Source organism: Alosa sapidissima, chromosome 22, assembly GCF_018492685.1.
Source record: "Alosa sapidissima isolate fAloSap1 chromosome 22, fAloSap1.pri, whole genome shotgun sequence".
In the NCBI taxonomy this organism is placed as follows: Eukaryota; Metazoa; Chordata; class Actinopteri; order Clupeiformes; family Clupeidae; genus Alosa; species Alosa sapidissima.
The window spans coordinates 30,232,284-30,247,897 of record NC_055978.1 but is presented as its reverse complement, the minus strand read 5'-3'; the positions used below and the strand labels follow the sequence as shown (position 1 = coordinate 30,247,897).

The 15,614-nt window shown below is 41.1% G+C and overlaps 2 protein-coding genes across 2 annotated transcripts in view; one reads left to right on the top strand and one right to left on the bottom strand.

Annotated features, from left to right (window-relative positions):
* The window catches only part of gucy2g (guanylate cyclase 2g), a 35,962-nt gene extending 21,298 nt beyond the window's left edge, over nt 1–14,664 (top strand). Inside the window, exons 19-23 of the mRNA XM_042077876.1 lie at nt 8,231–8,405; nt 8,674–8,772; nt 9,272–9,363; nt 11,143–11,244; nt 14,337–14,664. Of these exons, the coding sequence (XP_041933810.1) occupies nt 8,231–8,405; nt 8,674–8,772; nt 9,272–9,363; nt 11,143–11,244; nt 14,337–14,441 (573 nt within the window). The 3' untranslated portion in view covers nt 14,442–14,664. The remainder of the gene's footprint in view (nt 1–8,230; nt 8,406–8,673; nt 8,773–9,271; nt 9,364–11,142; nt 11,245–14,336) is intronic.
* Nucleotides 14,665–14,997: 333 nt separating this feature from the next.
* tectb (tectorin beta) overlaps nt 14,998–15,614 on the bottom strand; it is a 12,537-nt gene continuing 11,920 nt past the window's right edge. Inside the window, exon 11 of the mRNA XM_042078305.1 lies at nt 14,998–15,592. Coding sequence (XP_041934239.1) covers nt 15,516–15,592 — 77 coding nt within the window. The 3' untranslated portion in view covers nt 14,998–15,515. The remainder of the gene's footprint in view (nt 15,593–15,614) is intronic.

Genomic DNA, 15,614 nt, shown 5'->3' with positions numbered 1-15,614 from the left:
ATGTGCAATGCTCATCTAGGCTATGGATTTAAGTGGCTTAAAGGCAGCAAAAGTGGGATATAGTGCAACTGCTTCCCCAAAACAATTCCTCCATAACTGTGTATTTAATCGTTTCATATGTGGATAACTTTCAGTGGACTAAACAAAAGGTAAAGATTTTGTTATCACAAGGCTAGCTGTTTTTTTGCTGGCGAAGCATATAGCCAACTTTGTTTGCAGCAGTGAAGCTAAGTTTGTTGTTAACATTGTTGGTAACTGTCAGGGAATTTAACCCCAACATATAGATACCACAACACCTAGTATTTGACCTATCAAATTATGATACAAGCATGAAATTCGACATGTATGTGCTTAAGACCAATACAATCAAATCTACCTGATTGGCCACTTGAAATGGCGGCCATTTTCCAAGATGGCCGCCAAAAAAGACCCCAGAAATTGATTTATTGCATAGAATTGACCTAGCAAATTATGATACAAGCACGAAACTCAACATGTATGTGGTCAAGACCAATACAATGAAATCTAACTGATTGGCCACTTGAAATGGTGGCCATTTTCCAAGATGGCTGCCAAAAAAGACCCTAGAAATTGATTTATTGCACAGAATTGTCAAAGCAAAATATGATGGACGCATGAAATTTGGCATGGATGTGATCAAGACCAATACAATCAAATCCACTTGATGGTAACACTCCATAATAAGGTGCCATAATAAATAATAAACTAGTAATTAGCTAACCCTTTGTTAATATTTGTTAATTGTTACTAACATATCTATTTGGCACAAGTTAATAGTTTTTTCATCATTAATTAAATATTAGTTGTTTGCATAAAATCTGTATGTTAATGTTTTAGCAAATGTATTAACTAATATTGTATTAATATGTGTTAATAGTTAACTAAATGTCTTTTTGGCACTAATTAACAGTTATTTCTTACATCATTTAAATGTTAAATGTTTATTTACAAACTATATGTTAATAGAAAAGTTTGTGACTTATTATTATTTAACTAATTCAGGGGCACATGCACACACATCAATAGCACAAACAAAATATATAGTGCTAATGCAATACAACAAGCCAATCAACCACAAACCAGTAAATAAATGATAGATATGCAACAGTGCAGTATAAAAACAGCTTTGTGGGTGGATGGAAATTTCAAGCATCATGCAAGGACATATCTGGGTATTATAGCACTTCAATAGTTGCCCATATAAATTTAAAAAAGGCCTAGCCTACAGACAATGTCAACCTAATAACACAGGTAATTAAATAATTGGAAAAAAAACAGGCACTTTGAATAGGTTTGTACGAGAACGATTAAAGTAGCCCTATAGCTAGCTTATTAGCTTGTGCTAGTTTCAATAACGTCAATGCTTTAGCTCCTCTAACCTTTCTCTCTGCCTTCCATCCATATATGTAAAACAGCAAGCAACCACGCAAATCCGTCGACTGTCAAAACTCCTGTAGTTTTCCTCGAACTTGATAGTTTGTAGGGTCATGCCATTAGACGAGGGGCCGCTCATTTATCCCCCTACATTTCTGTAAATAGACTTGACCTGCAATCGGTTCATTGGATAAACCAGAAACACATTCCCCATTCCCAGGAGGCTTTGCTCTATTCTAGCTTAGGCTCATGGGCGGATTATGATCTTTCGGGCCCCTGGGCCCAGATGTATTAAGGGCCCCCCACTTATTGTCGTATATGTGGGAGGGGGGGTTTGGGGGTCCTGTATTCTGGTGCATTTTGGGGATGGCCAATAGTAAATTCAATCAGATTCATAGTCTACATCCTGATTTGTTGATATTGAGGCAATGATTCCATGCAAAGGCTTGGGCTTCAGGGCCCCCTGACCCCTTGGGCCCCTGGACCTGGGCCCGGTAGGCCCGTGCAGTAATCCTGCTGCTGTAAGCCATCCCTGCTTAGGCTTACGTTAATTTAAGTACAAACAAACAAATTAAATTGTCATTTTTTTTATTTGTGATGAAAGTTCTGTAACGCCTGAATAAGACAAAAATGAATTAAGATAAAAAATGAAGGCTAGCCTACACAAAAATCAGCATGGGAGAGATGAATGTGCGCAGGGTAACCATGAATGACATATAGGCAGTGAGCGAGTGGTATAAATATTGGTTGGACTTCCTGAACTTTAAAGTGGAAAATTCTTAGTGCATCTGTCAGGTCGATGGCCGCGATAATAGCTCTATGGGCCGGCCCGCACCGCGCAGACTGATCGGCCGGCCCACCGGGAATACTCCAGTTTCTCCAAAGGGGGCTCCAAAACACCAATCTCAATAAAGCTGCTTAATTACGGCGAAAATCACATACAAACACTAAACTACATTTCTAACTCTGTTACACCCCCCTCCCCTGAATTTCACCAAATTCAAGCAGCAACCAAATAGTACTTCCAAAGGCAAAGAGTACACTACGTTCAAACACTAGACAAAGGGTCACCAATTACAGGACAACCAACCACAAAGGTATCCAATAAGGATGAAGTGGAAGAAGAGGTGTGCAAACCCTCACACAACCAACCACTGGCAGTAGGGTGCCTTATGCACCCCACAAGACCATACAGCCATAAACCATACATTCCATAAATTCTCCACAAAGCTAATCAGAAAAGCTAGATAAATAATAATGTCATTAACTTTTATATTAGCATATAGTTTGTAAATGAACATTTAATATTTAAATGATGTAAGAAATAACTGTTAATTAGTGCCAAAAGACATTTAGTTAACTATTAACAAATATTAATACAATATTAGTTAATAGATTTGTTAAAACATTAACATACAGATTTTATGCAAACAACTAATATGTAATTAATGATGAAAAATCTATTAACTTGTGCCAAATAGATATTTTAGTAACAATTAACAAATATTAACAAAGGGTTAGGTAATTACTAGTTTGCTATTTATTATGGCACCTTATTATGGAGTATTACCCACTTGATTTGCTACTTGAAATGCTGTCCATTTTCCAAGATGGCGTCCAAAAAGACCCGAGAAATTTCAAATGTGCAAATTGCAAATGTGGTGTAAATAATTGTTCACTCTCCTTAAATATGTTTCCATAGATGATGAAGTGATAAAAATGTTCCACAATGACAAATAAGCCACTTATGACACACAAATAGCATGGTGATAACATGCTAATAATGCCAGTTTTTAATGTCAATGGAAGGCGTTGCGTGATGCCACCCCCCACCCCCCCAAACAAATAAAATGGTTATGACATGCTAATAATACAATGACACTAATATGCTGATAACGGCAATTCATGGTTTTCTCGATGTTGCTGTTAAACAAAAGATGCGTTTACACCAGAAACAACCGCAGCTACCAAGTAGCCAAGATCGTTGAAGAAGCGTTGTCATGAATTCTCTTTTTTCGCTCTGGACGTGACATTGACATGTTTGATTTAGCTAATCACATAACGGCTCTGGACGTGACATTGACATGTTTGATTTAGCTAATCACATAACGGCTCTGGCTTGTCAGCCTGGGACATTCGAAGATAAGAGCATTCCAATTGCTTTTTGACATGTTTGATTTAGCTAATCACATAACGGCTCTGGCTCGTCAGCCTGGGACATTCGAAGATAAGAGCATTCCAATTGCTTTTTGACATGTTTGATTTAGCTAATCACATAACGGCTCTGGCTCGTCAGCCTGGGACATTCGAAGATAAGAGCATTCCAATTGCTTTTTGACATGTTTGATTTAGCTAATCACATAACGGCTCTGGCTCGTCAGCCTGGGACATTCGAAGATAAGAGCATTCCAATTGTTTTTTGACATGTTTGATTTAGCTAATCACATAACGGCTCTGGCTCGTCAGCCTGGGACATTCGAAGATAAGAGCATTCCAATTGTTTTTTGCCGAACCGCTCATTGCCATCATATTAGCTGACTTTTAATGGCTAAATCGCTTAATCGCTCTGGTCGCCCAGATTGGTTCGCTCCCGGCAAATTCACTTAGGTCGCTTTATTCGCCGACCCTCCATAGACAGATAATGACTTCCGTCTTTCCGGTCGCATAGGTCGCTTTTGGTTTTACATGCAAATAACAGCGGTAACAGTTATTAACGACAAATAAGCCCCTTATAACACACTGATAACATGGTGATAACATGCTAATAATGACAATTCTTGATGTCAATGGAGGGTGGTGCGTGATGCGATACCATTGTGGTAATAATATGCTAATAACGGTAATTTATGATTTTCTCGATATGGGTGTTTAAAAACACTAATAACGTGCTAATGGTACTAACGGTAATAATGTTCCGCGAGTTAGAGAACAAGGCAACCAGAGTGAATCAATCAGCAGTGGTCCAATGTCGCTGTAAGTGGCTAAAATTAATTCCGAATAACCTCAGTGGCTGGTTTAAAGGAGAATTCCGGTGTGATATTGACCTAAAGTGTATTGAAACATGATACCGAGTGTGAACGTATGTCTCATAGCCCATCTCGGCTTGTCCCCTGCACTCCAAAATCTGGCGCTAGTTAGCCGATGCTACCAACAGCTTTTTCAATAGTGGTGCTTCGGCATCGGGCTAGCCATGCAAATAAATCACTGTTTTACACCCATTTACGAGGCTCAATGTATCTCCACACTTCATTGGTAGACTTCCGAGGGCCCTGACATTTAAAACGAGACATTGAGAACTTTGAAAAAGCAGTAAAAAAGCAAAATCAGATTCCAAAAAGAATTCAGTGGAAATGCATGGATTCCAGTTGCTGCTACTGGAAGAAACTGGAATCCATGCATTTCCACTGAATTCTTTTTGGAATCTGATCCCTTATCATACCTGTTCAGTCTTACTCGTTGCTCGACTTATCGTGACTAAATTCAAGATGGCTGCAAACGCTAAACTTCGTGAAGATACTGTCTGTATAAATCGTCTTGTAAGTAAACTACCAGTGCTTTTTCACTGAATCTCAGTTATGTGCCTTTTTGCTTGATTTTTGCTTGATTGAATTTCCAATGACTTCATCATAGAAGGAAACAGAAATGTAGTGAATGTTAACATTGATTTGGGCCACATCTGCTAAATTAATTGCAATTAATGAAGTTCTAGTGTCTTATTTGGTGGCCATCTTTAAAAATGGCTGCCATATTACATTTTCAAGTTGCAAATGAGGTGGATTTGATTATATTGCTCTTTAGCACAAACACACAAAATTACATACTTGTATCATAATTTTCTTGCTCACTTCTGAGCTAAATTCAGTCTTTTGGCGGCCATATTGTAAAATGGCTTCCATTTCAAGTGGCGAGTCAGGTAGATTTGATTGTATTGTTTTTTTAGCACATTCATGCCAAAATTCATGCTTGTATAATAACTTGTTTGATCAATTCTGTGCAACAAATCCATTTCTATGGTATTTTTTGGCGGCCATCTTGGAAAATGGCCGTCATTTAAACTGGAAAATCAGTTAGAATGTATTGCGTTGGTCTTAAGCACATACCTGCCAAATTTCATGGCTGTATCATAATTTCCTTGGTCAATTCTGTACAACAAATCAATTTTTAGAGTTTTTCATGGTGGCCATTTTGGAAAATGGCCGCCATTAAAAATGGCAAATCAGGCAGATTTTATTGTATTGGTCTTGAGCACATACATGCCTAATTTCATGCTTGTATCATAATATCTTTGGTCAATTCTGAGCAATAAATCAATTTCTGGGGTCTTTTTTGGCGGCCATCTTGGAAAATGGCCGCCATTTCAAGTGGCCAATCAGGTAGATTTGATTTTATTGGTCTTGAGCACATACCTGCTGAATTCCACGCTTGTATCATAATTTGCACGATTTTTCCTGTAGCCGCTCTACTATAACTTGTACTCAGTGCATGATCACTGATCAAATTGCTATTTTCTGACAGGATGAGCACAACCATGCAGGTTCTCTGAATCTCAAGCTCTTTAGCCTGGCCCTAGCATCTTTATGCTGTATTCACAGCATGGTGAATGACAAACAGTGACAAAATGCTGTTGTTTATGAGTTCATAGCCTGGTTATTTATCAAGGACTATATCACGTTTTATATGTTATTATGATCACTCGCATCACATTACCATGGGGTTACTTTATAGGTAATGCTACGGTTAACTTAACATGCCCACCATTACACTGGAGAGATGTTAGAAAACTTTTAAACTTTATTCTCTCGAGACGCTAGCTACTTAAGGTAGTTCGCTCATTATCTCAGATCAGTGAAGAACTACCAGAGAAAACGTTGGGGAGAAAACTCAGACAAGTTAATGTTAGACTTAGACTAGCTGTGTTACAGTTTCTCGTTGCAAAATTAAAATCTCCATGCGCTTTTGTAGGCTAAACGCAGTCTTAAAAACACTGTTTACAGCTCTTGAGTCACGTACTAGGCTAGGTCATTTTTTTTATAACGATAATTTAGATAGGCCTAGGCTACACTTATGAGGTGGGTGCTATTGCGTTTTCTAAAGAATCTCCCGTCTTGGTTTTGTACAGAAATTAATATTAAGTGACACATACGTAAAAGGGAGAAAAAAAGGTCACCTTCCGATATTTAGCAGGCTGGTCTGGAATTTAATTTAATATTGTTGTAATGGTAGGAGAACTACACAGTTTACACAGTACTTACACTGTGTTATAAATATTGTATATCAATGCATTTATTGTCTGTCAATTACCCAAAATTGTGGCTCTGTCTCTTATTGAACAGTAGCTTATTTAATGCATTCTAATCCATTGTCAATCACTTCCGGGAACTTTTTGAAGTTTGCATGAACCATGTGACCTTAACTAATTTTGAACACCCATTGTTGCAACTTTTATATGGCTCTGCGCAGAGCCAGAGCCTTATAGATCTCTCTCTAGGGCTCTGAGAATACCAAGTCACCATGTTCCAACCGGAATACCAAGTCACCGTGTTCCAACCGGAATACCAAGTCACCGTGTTCCAACCGGAATACCAAGCCACAGCAATAGGCTTCAGATGGGGTCACCAAAGAACTAAATAAGTATGAAGAACATATCCACACATATCCATAGTATCATCCAGCACTTCACAATGCTAGTAGAATGCTCCTTTGACTTGAATGGGATTTTCCAACGTTATATGGTAAAATATGCACCATGTAATGGCCGCTGAAATATATGATGACCGCTGTCAATGGCAATGAGTTTTGTTCCTCTGATTCACTTCTTTCATATCACTCCGCAAGTAGTCCGGTCACTTTTTGCAATGAAACTTCATTCAAAAGTCAAAGCAGACGGTTGATCGGCTGTTGTATAAAATAAGTCCCTTCAGAGCGAGCCAAGACCTCTCCATCCGGTTCGCCATTGGAACTTATTTTCCCGATATTGACCAGCGTTCTAAGTGTTTTCCTTCATAGCATAATCACAATTACCAATTTTAGCTGTACGTCCATGTTCGGCACGTCGGTATCGTAACTGCCGTTTAGTGAGCCCAACGGGAAACAGCATGAAACAGCATGGCACAGCGCCCAACATGAAACAGCAGGGCACAAAGAGCACTTCAGCACACACATGACATGACTAGTACATATACACATGACATGACATGTTTAGCAGTAAATATACAAATGACATGACATGTTTAGCAGTAAACATACAAACATACATACAAGGGGTAGACAGGACAGGAAGACAGGGCATTGAGGAGGAATACAGCATAACATGAGGAGAGGGGAGGAGAAAAAGCAGCCCCCAGACTATGCTCCTGTGGGGAGTACTGTGTTGGAACAGGAAAAACACCTTAGCAACATAAGCTGGCTGGCCCTTGCAAGAGCTGCGTCCAAATCTTTAGATGAGTAGCCACGTTCTCTGAAGCAATTATACACCATCATCTTCACAATTTCTGTTCAAATCATGATCATTATCGCAAATCCTACGTTGTCTCTGAAAATGTCCGAAAGGAGGTTCTTAGTAAGTGTAGGAGGACGGAACTTTTAGCGTGAAGTTTTATGTGCATCCTTCCTAAATATCACAACATCTTTATACATTTCAAGATCAAGAAAGTGAATTTTATCTTTATCATATTCAGGGATAACTTAACATTGGTATTTGCTGCTTTCAAATAATCATGAAATGACAATAATTATTTTTCAGTCCCCCTGATGTCATCAATGAACCATGCCCACCAAATAATTTCATCTCTATGTCAGTGTTGTCATGACGATGGAATGTTTACCCTTCCGTTAGGTGGAAACCATCGGCGACGCCTACATGGTGGCCAGTGGGCTCCCGATCGTCAACGGCAACAAGCATGCGGACGAAATCTCCACCATGGCACTGCACTTCCTGGCGGCTATCCAACTGTTTAAGATCCGCCACATGCCCACCGAGAGGCTGGCACTCCGCATAGGCATCAACTCAGGTACACACACACACACACCACACACACCGCCACATGCCCACCGAGAGGCTGGCACTCCGCATAGGCATCAACTCAGGTACACACACACACACACACACACACACACACACACACACACACACACACACACCACCACATACCCACCGAGACACACAAACACACTGACTGACCCCTCCTCTGTTCACATTCAGATAAGGAGGTCTGAGCAGCGTAGTAATTCCCCCTAATACACACACACACACGCTGTCATGGCTCTCTCTCCCCTCAGGTCCGGTGGTGGCGGGGGTGGTGGGCACCTCCATGCCCAGATACTGTCTGTTTGGGGACACGGTCAACATGGCGTCCAGGATGGAGAGCAACAGCCTGTGTGAGTCCCTTACCCAGCACACACACACACACACACACACACACACGCACACACGCAATACACACACACGCATACACACACACACACACACCACACACACGCAACACACACACACACACACATACATACATACATACATACACACACACACACACACACACACACACACACACACACACAGCCTGGATTTAATTCCAGAGTCAACCGTTGCGAGTCTGTGTCATGCTGGATAGAAGTGTCTGATAAATAATATATTATATATCGATATTAAGTTGATGTTATGTATTGATATTATATTATATTATATTAATATTATATTGAAACAGTCAAACTTACTAGTCAACATTAACTCAAACGTGATGCCGTAATGTCAACTTTAACTCAAACGTGATGCCGTAATGTCAACTTTAACTCAAACGTGATGCCGTAGTGTATTGTGTAATGATGTGATGTGATGTGATGTCAATGTGACTGACATGCTGATGATGTCGTACGGCAGCCCTGAAGATCCATATCTCCCAGAGCACCGCAAACATCCTGAGGGAGATGGGGGTCTTTGAGCTCGAGGAGAGAGGGGACATCGACATCAAGGTGCACACCTGGAGTCTTGCAGCCACTAGCGTACCTGCTTATCGTACATATATCTACAGTATATCTACAGTATCTATAGCATATCTACAGTATCTACAATATCTATACTGTAGTATCTATAGCATATCTACAGTATCTATAGTATATCTACAGTATCTATAGTATCTACAGTATATCTACAGTATCTATATCATATCTACAGTATCTATAGCATATCTACAGTATCTACAGTATCTATAGCATATCTACAGTATCTATAGTATATCTACAGTATCTGTGTGTTCACTGTGTGTTGAGTGTGTTTCACTAATTCACGGATTGGGATAAATGCAGAGACCAAATTTCCCTCACGGGATCAAAAGAGTATATATACTTATAAGCCACCTGAGGTGTATGTTACAAGAGGTGGGGTGGTTACATATCCGGTATGATAATGCATTAGGTCAGAAAGTTCAAATAGTCCAGTGTAGGAGATGGAATTGTCCAGGGTGATTAGGAGTTGTCATAGGGCAAGTAGTGGGTCGCTAGGCTGTACGGGCCAGGAGTCCGGGCAGGGGGACAGCAATAGGCGATGATAGGGCAGCCGTAGGGACGGGACTTCAGGTGAGATGAGTGAGATGAGGGCCAAACACACGGATGGCTGGTGACTGGTGATGGTATACCTCACAAGTGAGGTAAGGGGGGAAGAAAGAGAGATGTAGAGTGGGTTAGTATTACTATAAATCAAAATGGTTAATATCATTAGTATATCAATGGTAATATGTCGTGATACCATAGTGAGAATAGGCAAGAGAGGGAGAGTTGAGAGAGAGAGAGAGAGAGAGAGAAGGGGAGAGAGGAGAGGGGGGGGGGGTTGTACGGCGTGACACATGAAAAGTCCTTGACAGCACTATGCTATAGCAGCATAACTAAGGCATGGTGAGGGTTAGTCGACACCAGCGCAGGTATGGTCAGTAACCACCATCGCACGCATGACTGGGGTGCCAGTTACACGAGGACACAGCAGGGTGGTCCATTCCAAAAAACCCAGAGGGGGGTGAAGTTCCACACTGCACCATACCTAACTATGGGAAGCACTAAAGAGGTGTGTTTTAAGTCTAGACTTAAAAATAGGGAGGCTGTCTGCTAATCGGATTGAGGGAGGGAGATTATTCCAGAGGAGGGGTGCGCGGTAGCAGAAAGCTCTGCCTCCTACTGTAGTTTTTGAAATTCTTGGGATTACAAGAAGTCCAGTATTCTGTGATCATAGCGGTCTAGGTGGGTTATATAAGGACATCTGCAGTATATCTAGTATACAGTATACCCACAGGATATAGTATCTATAGTATATATACCATATTTCTACAGTATATCTACAGTAAATACATATTATCTACAGTATAGTATATGTACAGTATATAGTATACAGTACCCTCCAGAATTATTGGCACCTCTGCTAAAGTTGACTAGCCTAGAAATCTAGCCGCACCCTAGCGGTAGCTAATCTAGCAACTCTCCATTGGCTTGTCAGCTGGAAAAATTCAACTTCGATAGGGTCAATCACATCGTGTATAGAGACGTTAGGCTTAACATGATTGATGGCAAAGTTGCAACGGTTAGGCTTGAATTCCCTGCTAGATGTGTTACCCAGATGTGTTACCCAGATTCAGACATATTGTTGAATAACACATTGTTAACTTGTAGTATATGTAGTGTTGTGTTAGTGTGTGTTCCACAGTAAATCTCATCAGTAGCTGTGTGTACGTTTGTGTGTGTGTGTGTGTGTGTGTGTGTGTGCAGGGGAAAGGCAATCAGAAGACATTCTGGCTGAAGAGTAAGAAGGGGTTTGTGTTCCCCCCTAAAGACAGTCCTGGAACCACCAGCCACAAAGCTACCCCGGAGGTACACACACACACACACACACACACACACACACACACACACACACACAGGGTGCGATTTGTGTAAAAACCAGAGGGGGGGATGATTTTGATTAAGTTTGTAAACCCCCCCCCCCCCCCCCACCCAAAAAAAAAAAATGAACAAACGAACAATTCATAGCCTAGTAATGTCATGGCTAATAATACCCTATATTATTTTTGCCACCTTTGTAACATTTTAGTTTTAATTTACCGTGGTGTATGACTTTAAACAGCGAGTGTGCTTGGTATGATGATCAGCTCCTCTAATGCAGGGTAGGACTACGTTTTGACAAGCATACAAATTCACCTTGTTCTTGCCCCATCTGAAATGACTCCTCTACTTTTGCTGCCTCCATCCTTTCTGTATTTGTTGTGTAAGAAAAACGTTGTATATGATGGCACTGAAGTCTTAAGTTAGTGAATTGGCTATCAGTGTTAGTTGGTAACCAAATAGCACATTGCGCTACACGCTGCGTAGGCTACGTGCATTCTCTCTCCTGCTGATTTGCGTTCAGTAGCCAAGTGCGTAATATTGCAAAAGTTGAAAAAATAAATGTGTTTATTGTAGCCTACAGAAAATAAATAGCCTAACATACTGTCAGTTAATTGCCTACAGTGCAGTGAAGAGTTTGGAGAGTAAAGTTATAGGGCAACTTGAAGTTTTATGAAAATAATTTACGAACCAGAACATAAAGACCATGAAGCTTCTATTTCTTGCAGCTGTTAAAACACCCGCTAGATAGTTTAAATACCCACCAACATTCGTTTTTGCAGTAGCCTACAGATTATTTCTAAAAATGATTTGTCTACTAGGCCTAGCCTACTGGCTGATTTATCAAACGAGTGCTTTCTCGTTCGTCCTCCGCAAACTACAGGTGTTTCAGTAGTGTTTTGAATAAGCGATGCCAAGCAATTTCTGTAACACTTTTTGTGACATTCAGCAAATATCTCCTCATTTAATGTAAGTTCCTTTGGACAATAGGCCTACGTTCTACTCTACGTCCAGTTGTCCTCCATCTCAGTTGCATCAGTTTTCTAATTTTGAAGGTTGTAAAACATTATTATGCTTCACTGAATCCTTCTCATTTTCTTTCATTTGTACAGCTAACTTTTCCATTGAAACTAGCCATTTATGACACACTCGACATTCTGAAATGTCCTGCACGATCAAGGCCAAATTAAGTTATCACGCAGCCACTGTGTCAGCAGCATCAGTGCTGACGGTGACGGTGCGTTTCTGATGTCAGATTATTATGTAGGCTAGCCTACTAGACTGTTCTCACGTTGCAGCGCTTTACTTATCTGAAGTAGCATTAATCAATATGAGGGGCAGAGGGGGATAAATGTTGTCGCCACCGGGGATAAAAATAATTTAGCAGAGGTAGGGATAGGAAAACCAGAGGGGGGGAAATCCTCACCATCCCCCCCTACAAATCGCATCCTGCACACACACACACACACACACACATACACACATACACACACACACACTGTCTCTCATACACACATTTAAAGGCACCCCTGATAAGTTGACTAAAAACACGTATAAAAATAATCTATTGCCAAAAGATTATATTTTATCTTATTACACGGATCTTCACAAGGCAAGTAGAACGCTCCATTGACTTGAATGGGATTTCCCAAAGTTCTAGCGGTCATTATTTCTGAGGAAAGGACCTCTGAAAAAAATAATGACCGCTGTCAATGGCAATGGAGTTTGTGCTTCTAATAGACCGGTTTCAGGTCCCTAACAACCGTCGTTAAGGACAAGCAAACCCACAGCGGTATAGCAATACATTGAGAGAAAGACGCAAGGAGCTTGAAAATTGTTAACTTTTGGCAGAGAAAAGCAGACGGAAATTCCCCTGTGTGGTACAGGAGACATTTCATTTTTTTGTGATGTGTCCGTTCAAAGCTAAAAATGTTTAAAACGCCAATAAAGTAGGCAGGCCTAGGTGCTAGACATTTGGATACAAAGCATGCATTATGAAGCTACGAAGTTATGCCACAAATGTTATCTTCATGCTCAAGAGGAAAAACTTGTCATGTAGGCTAAATAGCATAGGGTAGTGACGTTAACAAAGTGTTTTTTTTTTTATCATATTCCTCAGCATATCATTTTAATGAGAGACTTATGATCCATGAGAACGGAGGCTAACGTTAGCCTACATTTCACGCAAATGACAATATGCAGGGTAGCCTAAAGTTAAAGTTGACACTCCATTTGAGTTGTTTGTTTTAAGAAAGAAGACATGGGCTTGCAAGTAACGTTATTGCATAGGCCTCCTAAAAGGTAGCCTAGCTTATAGCTAATCCGTTATAGGCTCCTGTCCTGTCAAGTTAACATCCAGCACAATGCACTTTGTGCATTGTAACGTTATTTCAGTCAATCGTTCAATGTGTGGACAGCATAGGCTACTTTATCAACGTAATTATCCTCTGACCTCAGGGGGAAATGATTGTCCAAGTTCAGCCAGCTTGTTTTCTATGCGCTGTCAGTGTAAACCATATCAAGTTCAGCCAGCTTGCTTTCTATGCGCTGTCAGTGTAGACCATAGATCATTATTGGGAAAAAAAGTCCCTTCAGGGCGGAACAAGACCCCTCCTCTGCGCGTCGTGGGTCCAGTTCGCCCTGTCGGGACTTATTTTCCCAATAATGATCGGTGTTCTATACATTATCCCTTACTTGTTTACTCAACTTTACCAGGGGTGCCTATAAATGTGGGGGGCACTGTCACTATTTCTGCATTAATTATTGATTATTGATTATTGATTGATGAGTTACAGAGGATATTAAATGGATACATGTGACACCAAAGGCACTGCACTGAAAGGGGGTTCATACACTCTGTGTATTGTGTGTGTGTGTGCGTGTGTGTGTGTGTGTGTCTTTGTGTATGTGTGTGTGTCTTTGTGTGGGTATTTTTGTGTGTCTTTGTGTGTGTGTGTGTGTGTGTGTGTGTGTGTGTGTGTGTGTCTTTGTGTGTGTGTGTGTGTGTGTGTGTGTGTGTGTGTCTTTGTGTGTGTGTGTGTGTGTGTGTCTTTGTGTGTGTGTGTGTGTGTGTGTGTCAGGATAAAATGCCACTGAAGGAGCACAAAGACAGAGTGAGGACTCAGCGCACCGTGGGAATGGCGGCTGACATGACACTCGCCGTACCAAACGTTGAAATACCATAGCAACAAGATCTACCATAGACATAACAGGTCTCCTACGGCAACAATCTGGTACTGGACTCTACTGCCCTCTGCTGGACGCCACACATATGATGGTGCTGAATGAGTGTGATGCTTCACTCCCCAGTCAGGGTTCAACACAAGCAATGGTAAAGGGCATGCAAAGAGTATGTTGGGCGTTTCTTGGTGTTTTATGCCCCTAACGTTGTCTTCAAGGCAGCGCTGCCTGGAAGGCACTAGGGTTAGGCCTGGGTTAAGGTTAGGATTAAGGTTAGGGTTGGGGTTAAGGTTAGGATTAAGGTTAGGGTTGGGGTTAGGATTAGGTGCCTTTAAGTCAGCGGTGGCAGCGCTGCCTGGAAGACGACGTTGGGGGCATAAAACACCATCGAGCGATGTTGGGCAAGTTGATTGGCCAGCTCTCATTTTTTATACCAGTTCAATGTTCTATCATCTGGGGATTAAGCACGTTGAATCAGTTGTTTGGACAAACTTTACAATGTATACACGAGTGTGAGTGTGTGTGTGTGTGTGTGTGTGTGTGTGCTTGTGTGTGTTTGTGTGTGTCAGATATAAGGGGCAGCAGAGTGAGTCATGTTGGACAATGTTTATTATAATGGCAAAAACACAAATGTCTTCAAATCATTTGCAATCCAATAAAACAAATGAAACATACTCCTCAGCTAATCATTTGGACATTCTTCTGCTCTCTGATATACACTATCTGTGGTGAGAGTCCTGACCCAGGAACACACACACACAGACACACACACACACACACACACACACACACACACACACTGCGCTGTGATCTTCTGGTCTCTAGAGAACGGAGGGGAGGATTTACATGGCATGAGCTAGAGGAGTGTGTGCTTCTTCCCCTGAGAGATGGATGTGTGTGTGTGTGTGCATGTGTGGGTGTGTTTGTTTATGTGTGTGTGTGTCTGTACGTGTGTGAGTGTGTGTGTGTGTGTGTGTGTGTCTGTACGTTTGTGTGTGTGTGTCTGTATGTGTGTGAGTGTGTGTGTGCACACCATAGAGAGACCAAAGCCTTGTGTGGACTTTCAGGAATGTTGAGCTTCACAGTAGTCTTGGCAGGTTGTTGAAGTTCCCTAGTATACTCACAAAGGCGATACACATAGCGCACAGATACACACCTGCCAAAGAGAAGACAGGAGT